General features: G+C 40.1%; 1 protein-coding gene across 1 annotated transcript in view; it reads right to left on the bottom strand.

Annotated features, from left to right (window-relative positions):
• OTUD7A (OTU deubiquitinase 7A) overlaps positions 1–11225 on the bottom strand; it is a 386234-nt gene that overhangs the window by 149636 nt on the left and 225373 nt on the right. Inside the window, exons 3-4 of the mRNA XM_040493910.1 lie at positions 10689–10782; positions 8838–8992 (exon numbers count right to left, since the gene is read on the bottom strand). Of these exons, the coding sequence (XP_040349844.1) occupies positions 8838–8988 (151 nt within the window). The 5' untranslated portion in view covers positions 8989–8992; positions 10689–10782. The remainder of the gene's footprint in view (positions 1–8837; positions 8993–10688; positions 10783–11225) is intronic.

Genomic DNA, 11225 nt, shown 5'->3' on the forward strand with positions numbered 1-11225 from the left:
GGGTTTGTTGTGGATGGATCCCGTGACCCACTGATGGGCTAATGTGAAATTTTACTAAATGCATTCTTCTCTCAGTTGCCTCCATCCCCTCCCCCATTTTTGGATGCACTCTTTGGGGCATTATTGTAATTATTCAAGTCAGAAGCTGATGTCCCCAACTGTGGGAAAATTTTCAAAGGCCAAATGTAAGTGTTAATGGAATAGCCTGTCAATATGACTGGTAAGTTTTTGGAGCTACCTGTCTGTGCAAGCTGGACCAAGCAAGCAAGCCACATGCAAAATTCCAGACCATATATACTTCAAATCTAATGGGCCCAGGATTGCAAAAGAGGGTTATATTTATCCATAAACAACTCTAAGTACTTTAGTTCTCAAATTATCAACTCAATTGGTAAATATACATGGATCTTAAAATATGTGGACAACTTCATATATATATTTTGGAGAATACAATTCAACTTAGTTGCCATTATTTTCCTTAACTTTGCAATTTCCACAAGGATTCTGAAAGATGATACTGGGGACATATGAGGTGTTAATTTCCAGTTAATATTCTTCCTAAATGCAATTGGCTGTTTGAGGAGTTTTTTCTATGGGTAGCAACAGAAGTGAGGCCTGGGTACACTGAAAGAATACCTGGGTAGAGCTGCAAGGCCTAAAATTCACAGTTATTATAAAAGTGTGAAAGTTTCTTTGTCTTTAAGAAGGGAACTGACACTTCATAAACTCATGTGTTTGACTTCTCACTCAAAAATCTTTCTAACTAGCTTTTAAGATATTTAAAGTGGCCAGACAGTGTTTGGCACCTGATTAGTTAGCTATTAGTTCTATTTTTTAAATAGTTTTTGTGGTCTATTAAAGTAGTATTTTATTTGAAAAGCTAATTAGCTACATCATAAAACTCTTACTAAAACACCCTTCAGTGATTAGTTAAACTCTTTTGAGTGCACATAACAATACAAAGTACTAGGACAGTGGGCATGAAGATGAATGATAGGTGACCCGGCTTTGCAGAAAGAACCTGGCATTGAGTTATACAATTGGGTTCAAATGCTGGTTGTGCTGTGTTCTGGATATATAATTTCAGGAAGTTTTCTTGGCTTCAGTTTTCTTGAGTATAAAATTAGAAATCTTTTTCTAATTCATTGTGTGGATTAAATGAGACATCACATTTAAAGAGCCTTGTGTCTGGCATATAACAATGAAACGTAAATGCTAACTACATTGTCAGTGTTATTGTCTTTGATTTTAAGAACTTTTAATCTAATGAGAAAATAAGTATGTGATTAATTATAAAATAAGACAAAACCAAATAAGTGTTGCAATAGAAGTCTACAAAGGTTTGAGGACTGGCAAGGAATGCCCAATTAATTCCAACTCTTCCTAGAAGTTTCTTCCTCCAGAGAGCCACATGGTTATTCTCTTATGCCAAAGTCTTTGCTCAGATCCCATTTTTTATTTGTGATGCCTTCTCTCACAACCCTAATTAAAAATTGTACCTACATCTACACTCCCTACCTCCTCCTCTTGATATAGTTTTCTCCATGGCACTAACCACTAAAATACTATATAACTTATTTATTCTACTTACTGTCTGTCTCCATGAGGATGACGATTTTTGTCTGGATGCTCATTGCTGTATGCCCAGCAGCCAGATCGTCCTGGGGGACTGGCAGGTACTGGGTGTTAGGGGAACACAGTGAGCAAAACGTGCTTTGGTTCCTGATGTCATGGCACCAACTTGGAAGAGAAGCAGAATCTCAACAGTGACCCAGAGTGTGTATAGAGCGAGTGGGCAGCACAGGAGCACAGGAACTGAGCTGAAGCTGAAGCACAGAGGTGGATGGTGTTTCTGGGGAAAAGGGTGGTGAAAAACTGCACCAGAGATGAGACAGAAGGGATTGAATAGGGAAAAGGCTGAGAGGAATTGAGTTCCATGTGGGGGAGTTTATTCTATAGGTAATAGGGGATATCAAAGGATTTGGGGAAAGGGAATCATTCAACCTGAACTTATTTCAGAAGGACCAGTTTGCCAATGCTCAAAAGGTGACTATGCAGGAACCAGACAGCCAGATATGGATGCACTTTCACCTGGAGGCAGATCAGGGTGCATTCTCTGTCCTTCTCTCTCTCTGTATTCTGCTGTCCCTCTCCTGTCTTTTTTGTTGCCAGGGACTTGATCAACCTATGCTATTCTTTCTTCTCACTGGCTGTCCTCTGCTCTATTGTGATTCTCATCACTGTATGTGTGTTTTAAACTTTTTTATTTTGAAATAAATTAATTAAAAACATTCACAAGAAGTTTAAAAAATAGTACAGAGAGGGCCCATGGAACTTTTCACTCAGCTTCTGCTATCACTGTGAGGTTTTACCCTTCAAAAGATCACAAGGAAAATATTTTATTCTTTGAAACACTAGCTTTGAGAAAAATCTTGACCCAAACAACTCTGAAAGAATCCAACATACATATGTAACCATAGTCTTTCCAATGGTAAAGACAGCAGACAGGTTCCATTCTGGGTGAGCCACAGGAAGGACATGGAACCCCATTCTCCTGCTGAGAGCAGCAGAACACCAGGACAGACTGCAAGGAGCAGTGGCTGGGGACTCAGAGGTATATGTGAGATTCCTCAGGCAGACTGAGGAAGAAGCAATAGCTCAAAGTACTCCAGAACTGGTGGTGAGCTGAAGTCTCCCCAGTAAGAACCCACTGCAGCCTCAAACTCAGAAATGGGCATTAGCTCCAGGCAAGGCCATCTAGTTCTGGCCCCCAAAACAGAAAAGGGATCTCTAATGTTCACAGAGTGTGTAGAAACCCTTAATTTATCTTTTTAAAAAAATTTATCAGTTCTCTAGTGCTACAGACCTCAAGCAATTTTGTGGCAGCAATGGAGGATGGCAGGAAAAAAACCCAGGGAGGCAGAGAAATCCTTTTTAATCACATGAGTTTCAGTCCCCAGAGGTGAACCCCACAGCTTTCTTCTCTTTCTGGATTCTTATTGCTTAGCTCAGATATAAGCACAGTCGAATCAATGTGTAGAAATGTGGGGGTAAACAAAGCTCCAGCTTGCTAGAAGACTGGAAGAGTAGAGTCCCAGGGATCCAGAACTATTGAAGAGATTACAATGAGGCAGGAATTTGGGAAAACAACCCCTTAAAGTTGTTCCTGAATGCTTGGGTTTAACCCTGAGCTGTACATGTATGGATCTGACTATAAATAGATTCCAGAGTCTTTGAGTAGTGAAATATGGGACAGACTCCTGCCTAGGATGCAGACTGGCCACTGGTCAACTAAAGTTGACCTTGGAGTTGCAATTCACCGAAGTCTTGAGGAACCTGGAACTTCTGATCTGAACTCAACTGGGGCAATTGTCTTCTAAAACAAAAATAACATGTACCGTAAGTTTAAACAACAGCCACAGTCTCAAAACATAATCTTCATAATGTCAATCCAAATTTACTCATATACAAAAACAAAACAAAACAAAACAAAAACCAGAGACATCTCAATAGCAATACTGAAATGAAATTGTTATTGGAATTATTTGACAAAGACTACAGAGCGGTTATTGTACATGTTTTATAACAGGAGAAAAAATACAGAGTCTCAGCAAATAAATGGAAGATATAAAGAAGAATCAAGTGGAAATGTTAGAAATAAAATTTGGGGGCAACTGGGTGGCTCAGTCAGTTAAGTGTCCGACTTCAGCTCAGGTCATGATCTGACAGTTGCATGACTTTGGGCCCTGCATCAGGCTCTGTGCTGACAGCTCAGAGCCTGGAACCTGCTTCGGATTCTGTGTCTCCTTCTCTCTCTCTGTCCCTCCCCTGCGTGCTCTCTCTCTCTCTCTCTCTCTCTCTCTCTCAAAAATAAATAAATAAACATTAAAAAAAGAAATAAAAAAAAATTTCAACAACCCAAATAAAATAATTCATTGGATGGGTTCAATAACAGAATAGAGATGACAAAGGAAATAGTAAATATATAAACAGAGCAACAGAAATAATCTAATTGGAATAGATATAAGATTGAGAAAGAAAGTGAATAGAACTGCAGTGAATTGAGAATGGTAGTAAATTCTAAGACTCATATCAGCTGAGTCTGAGGAGAAGAGAAAAACGTGGATTAGAAAAATCTTTAAATAGGGGCACCTGGGTGGCTCAGTCGGTTGGGCATCTGACTTCGGCTCAGGTCATGATCTCACAGCTCCTGAGTTCGAGCCCCACATCAGGCTCTGTGCTGACAGCTCAGAGCCTGGAGCCTGTTTCAGATTCTGTGTCTCCCTCTCTCTCTGACCCTCCCCCATTCATGCTGTGTCTCTCTCTGTCTCAAAAATAAAAATAAAACATTTTAAAAAATTAAAAAAAAAAGAAAAATCTTTAAATAATGGCTGACAGCCTGGTTTAGTATTAGAAGGCAATCAGTATAATCTATTTTATTAGCAGTTTAAAGAAGGAAAAAACACTGGATCATATCAATTGTGTAGAAAATGCATTTGAAAAAGTTAACATGTATTCACGATAAAACTCTCAGCAACCTATGAACAGAAAAGACTTTCCTCCACCTTGTGAAGAACTATCTACAAGAACATACAGCTATTTTACATAATGATGAAAGACTGATGGGGGACTGCTCCCCCCCCTAAGATCAAGAACAAGGCAAGGATGCTCTCTTTCACCACTACCATTCAACCTTTTCCTGGAAGTCCCAGCCAATGCAATAATTCAAGAAAAATAAACAAAAGGCATACATATTTGAAAGGAATAAATAAAACTCCCCCTATTCAGAGATAACATGACTGCCTATGTAGAAAATCCAAAGGAATATACACATGCATGCACACACACACACACACACACACCCATGCATGAGGGTGTACACATACACATATACCCTAGAACAAATAATTGAATTTACTAAGATTGTAGGATACAAGGGCAACACACAAAAATCAGTTATATTTTTCGATACTAGCAATGAACAATTAGAAACTGAAATTAAAAAAAATACCATTTACAGTACCTCAAAAAAAGGCCTATATATAAATCTAACAAACACATATAGGATTTATAGGCTAAAAATTACAAAATGTGGATGAAAGAAAACAAAGAAATCCTACATAAATGTAAAGTATGGCTATGCTGACTTCATAGAGTGTAAGGCAAAACATAGGATTGATTTACAGATTTAACATAATTCCAATCAAAATCCCAGCAGGAAATTTTATAAACAGACATAAGCTAATGCTCATATTTATATGGAAAGGCAAAGGTAATAGAATAGTTGAAATGCTTTTGAAAAAGAAAAATAAGATTGGAAGAATCATGCTGATTTTAAGACTCACCAGAAAGCTATACTAATCAAGATGGCAAAGTACGGGCAGAAGAATAGACATGTTGATCAATGGAACACAATCAGCATCAAGAAATAGCTTCCCACATATACATTTAGTTGGTTTTTGACAAATGCACCAAGGCAATTCAACAGAGGAGGAAGGATAAGCATTTCAACAAATGGTGTTGAAACAAATGGACTTCCATATGTATACAAATGAACTCTCGCCCAAATCTCACGTCATACAAAAATCCACTCAAAATGAGTTGGAGACCTAAAGTATAAAACTTTTATAAATTTTTAAAAATGTTTATTTCTTTTTAGAGAAAGAGAGAGGGAGAGAGACAGAGCACGAGCAGAGGAGGGGCAGAGAGAGAGGGAGACACAGAATGGGAAGCAGGCTCCAGGCTCTGAGCTGTCAGCACCGAGCCTGACGCAGGGCTTGAACCCATAGACTGAGAGATGATGACCTGAGCCAAAGTCGGATTCTTAACCGACTGAGCCACCCAGGTGCCCATAAAGTATAAAACTTTTAAGAAACCATCTAGGAGAAAATCTTCATTATTGTCATGCAAAGGCTCTTAGACATGTCACCTGAAATGTCACCTATGTACGAAAAAAATAAATTGGACTTCATCAAGATTAAAAACTTTTGCTCTGCAAAGGAAACTGGCAAGAGGATAAGAATTCAAGCACAGACTGGAGGAGAATATTTGCAAATCTCATCTCTGACAAAGGATGATATTCACGGAATATATACAGAACTCTCAAAATTCCACTGTAAGAAATCAAATAACTTCATTTAGAAATAGGCCAAAGAACTGAATGAACACTTCAAAGAGAAGATACAGATAGAAAATAATAACAAAAAACTGAACATCATTGGTCAGTGGGGGAATGAAAACTAAAGTGATAGGGAAATATCCATACACACCTATGAGAATCATGAAAATAATGATAATGAAAAAAGAAATACCATTGCTGGTGGAAATGCAAAATGGTTCAGCACTCTGGAAAACAGTTCGGCAAGTTCTTTTAAATCTAAACATACAGTTACCATATGAACCAGCAAACCCCACTTCTCTGTGTTCACCCTGGAAAAATTTCAACTATGTTCACAAAAACCCCGGTTCTCAGATGTTTATAGCAGCTCTAGTCATAACTGCCCCAAATGGGAAGCAGCTGAAATGCCCTTGCACAGGTGACTGGAAAGCAAACTGTGGTTCATTTCTAGAATGGGTAGCACTTAGCAATAGAGAGGGACAAACTCCACACACAACTTGGATGAATCTCAAAATAATTATGCTGAGTGAACAGAAGCCAGTTTCAAAAGATTAGGTTTTATATGACGCCATTTCTATGGCACTCTTAAAAGAGACAAAGCTAACATGACAGGAAACAGAGCAGTGGCTGCCAGTGAATAGGGTGGGAGAGGGCATGGCCATCAAACAGAGCAGAAGGGTGGACTGGGGGTGGGGAATGAGGTGATTCTCTCATCTGAGAGTGGTAATAGTAACATAAATCTATGCATGTTGGGGCACCTGGGTGGCTCAGTTGGTTAAGTTTCTGACTCTTGATTTCAGCTCAGGTCATGATATTACATTTTGTGGGTTTGGGCCCCGCATTGTTCTCTGCACTGACAGTGCAGAGCCTGCTTGGGGTTTCTCTTTCTCCCTCTCTCTCTCTGTCCCTCCCTCAGTCTGTTTCTGTCTCTCTCTCAAAGTAAATAAACTTAAAAAAATAAATCTATGCATATGTTAAAATTCTTAGAATTGCACCCCAAAAGGTCAATTTTTCAGTATTTTCATTTAAAAGATAAAATTAAGGAAGAAAAAAGCTGACAATTCTCATTTTCTATTTAAGGCTGTCTAGATATTAAGCACAATGTCAGTGCCAGTTACCGAGGCTGCAATGACAAAGGGGATCTTCTTCAACTGTTTTTGTTTGTTTTTTTCTTCAACTGTTTTTTGAGCCTCTGCTACACACAGGTCATTCCACTAAGCATTTGACATCACAGCTTCTAATGCATGTAATCACCCTGGAAGGTGGGTTAGGCTCAATATACAGAAAAAACTGAGGTTAAGGGAAGAAAATAATCTGCCCTATGTGTCACAGGCAGTAAGTGGCTGGATCTGGATTTGGCCCCAGCTCTCGCTGCCAACCTCATTCTGAACCTGCCTCTTTGCACTGCCGCTTACTTCAGAGCAACGGAAATGCAGGGAGAGGATGTGACTACTGGGAGGTGAAAATCACACTTTGATGTATGTATGTCATAAATGTTCAGTAAGCATATTTTATTCTGAACCCTGAGTTTGTCTGACATTCTGGGAGCTTCAGGGAAAGTTAAAAATTGCACTGTTGCTGCTTCCCTATTGCCATTTTCTCAGAACCCTTGAAGAGCTGGCTTTTAATTTTCACCAGGATTGAGTGGTAACCTCCACCATTCCCACAAATGTAGAGTAATCCACATCATTTCCTAAGTGAATTAAGGGATGGCAGTGATTTATGATACTTAACCAAGTCTTAGCTAATTCCATAAACAGTGGCTTATACATTTGAAGCCAAGGCTAATCATTTAAAAATTCTCTCACGCATTTGTTTGTTCTGAGAAATTGTTATAGGCTCTTCCCACCTTTTACCCCACCAAACACACACACACACACACACACACACACACACACCCCACAAAGATTTTCAAAATACACAAAGTAAATCCCTTTTAGAGGCTGAGACAGAAATTGCACACTTTTCATGTAACAAATGATATCTACATGTATGGCTTGATGATGAATTCTGCCTTCTTGCGTATGAATTATTACTACCTATTTTACTGGCTGCTAGGTGGTTTTTCTTCATCAAAAACTTTGGCCTAAAGTATTTTTGTCTGAGTGAAGATAGAGATGAGAAATGTTCAGGTCTTAGGGCGCCTGTGTGGCTCCGTTGGTTAGGCAACCAACTTCGGCTCAGGTCATGATCTCACAGTTTGTGAGTTTGAGCCCTGCGTTGGGCTCTGTGCTGACAGCTCAGAGCCTGGAGCCTACTTCAGATTCTGTGTCTTCCCCTCTCTCTCCCCTTCCCCTGCTCATGCTCTGTGTCTCTCTGTCTCTCAATAATAAATAAATGTCAAAAATTTTTTAAAAAAGAAATGCTCAGGTCTCCAATAAAATGTTTTCTTGAATGTTCTATTATTTCTGCTCTATGGAATATAGTTCCTTTAAAAAAAGTGATTTCTGATAAATTGACTCAATATCTTTAAGCTTTAATGCAAAGCAAAGCCGAACTAATAATGCCTTTTGCACTATTACTGTAGAATTGAGTAATCTATTCCATACTCAAAATAAAGCCAAGAATAACAAAAATAATTTCATCACCCCCCCCCCACCTTTTTTTAAGAGTCCAGGTACCACCATTGTCAGGCAACAAAAATCTTCTTATCTTTTGTCACCGGGTTGCAAGGTAGTTAGGGCCAAGAGAGTGGCGTGAGATGAGGAGGCTAGCTTACCTTCCAGCAGGTCTCTGGCCAGACCAGGTTCTGCCCCCGTGGACCGAACAAAGTCTGACAGGACTGCGTCCATATCAAGAGTCATAGGATCATGTAGAAGGGCTGCCCAACACTCAGCCGAGGTGGGGTTTGGAAGCAGGCTAGAAACCATCCATCTGCAAGAAAGAATAGGGAAGCCACAGTGCTGTAAGTGGGGATGTAAGTGGCAAAAGTGCACGTGAGTGAGAACACACAGAGAATGGAGAGAAGCCATTTCTGCCTATTTGGGATAACTGCTCCATTCTTCATGTAGGACACTGAATAAAACTCAAATCCAAGTTTCATCCCTCTGAGTGCGCCCTATGAGAGAAGGGAGGGCATTATGAACTAAAGTGTTTCTGACCTTACGTTCTGTTACCTCCAATGACAGCCGGTTGAAAAGAAGATAGAGTAGATTCTTTACAAAAAAATCAAACACCTGGGGCTCCTGGGTGGCTCAGTTGGTTGAGCGTCCGACTCTTTGGCTCAGTTCATGATCTCACAGTCCTCACACTGGGCTCTGCGGTAGCAGCGTGGAGCCTGCTTAGGATTCTCTCTTCCTCTCCCTCTGCCCCTCCCCTACTTGTGCTGTCTGCATCTCTTTCAAAATAAATAAATAAGAACTTGAAAAAAATCAATCCCCTAAGTACACGTTGATTGATTTGGACTTACTCTTGATTTCCAATGCTCTTCCAAGTTACTCAAACATGTAACACTTCCACAATGTAACTGTGTCACCCACCATATCCCAATTACAGGCTTTATCACTGTGCCAACCCACCCCCTCAGCTCTCACCCCCCACTTGGCTCTTAGGAAGGAGTCCACACAATCCAGAGTTGACTGAAATACCAAACTTGCTGAGATGTCTGCTAAGCTATCTGTCATCTTTCCAAGAACCATGACAGTCACAGTAACAGCCGAACAAAATTCATAAAGATGCTAGATTTCCCAGGTGGGACAATCCTGGTTAGAAAGGTACAACAGATATCCTGCAGCCTGACCACAAGAGGCACCAGCCAATTGCTGGAGGAAAGCAACCAGCACATGGCATGTAAGGCTCACACTGGTGAACTGGTGCTGGGCCACTGGTGGATACCTGGTCATGGCCGATAAAATGGAAATGTATCCCTGTGTTTGCATACATAAGGGGTGGGCAAGTTATGGCCCATGGGCCACCTGTGACCCCCATTTGTTTTTGTAAATAAAATTGTATTGGAACACAGTCACATCCATTCATTTACATGTTGTCTCTGGTTGCTTTTGCACATGGCTGAGTTGAGCAGTTAACACAGAGACCACAAGGCCCACAAAACTAAAAACATTTACTATCTGGACTATTACAGAAAGTTTGCTGAGACCACTGTAGATGTTATACTGATATAAAAGGCCAAGGAAAATTTTACACGGGCATAAAGTAAGCATATAATTAAGTATGCTATTAATTTTACCCACTGTGGGGTGAGTTCAAATCCCATGCTATTGCTGAGTGTCCTTTTCCTTCTTTCCAGATAACCACCACTTGGACGCTCTGCTCTGTGGGCCAGGTTCTCTGACAACTGCTGCTGCTTTGGAGCCAGGCACGCTGGCCTAACCTGAGCCTCAGACCTGCCACTATGGGGAGATGTGACATGCTGTCTAACCTCTTTGATCCTCTTTGTGTATTTGTAAGGGGGAATAAGCTCATCTAAGGTTCAATACTATTAGGATGGGGGATCAGGCAGGGAGATGTGTGACCTCAGAGATGTTCACTGTTTTTACACTATCTTGCACATGGCTCTTAGTTGGGTGGAACTTTTGGTTGGTGTTGCTGGAAAGAAAGAAAACTATTTGACCTGATGTATATGGTACCAATTAGGAGATTGCCTTCTTCCTTCTCTCCGCGTACTGGAGCCTTGGCTGGTGGAGCTCCTCTTTTGTCACTTCCACCTGGGGGGCAAATCAGAGAATAAGAGTATGTTATTCTTTTTTTTTTTTTTTTTTTTTTATTATTTTTTACTTATTTATTTATTTTTTTATTTTATACAGTTTTATTATTTTATTTATTTTTTATTTTTTTTATATATGAAATTTATTGTCAAATTGGTTTCCATACAACACCCAGTGCTCATCCCAAAATGTGCCCTCCTCAATACCCATCACCCACCCTCTCCTCCCTCCCACCCCCCATCAACCCTCAGTTTGCTCTCAGTTCTCAACAGTCTCTTATGCTTTGGCTCTCTCCCACTCTAACCTCTTTTTTTTTTTTTTCCTTCCCCTCCCCCATGGGTTCCTGTTGAGTTTCTCAGGATCCACATAAGAGTGAAACCATATGGTATCTGTCTCTCTCTGTATGGCTTATTTCACTTAGCATCACACTCTCCAGTTCCATC

This window comes from Herpailurus yagouaroundi, unplaced genomic scaffold, assembly GCF_014898765.1.
Source record: "Herpailurus yagouaroundi ecotype Mexico unplaced genomic scaffold, PumYag 185, whole genome shotgun sequence".
NCBI lineage: Eukaryota > Metazoa > Chordata > Mammalia > Carnivora > Felidae > Herpailurus > Herpailurus yagouaroundi.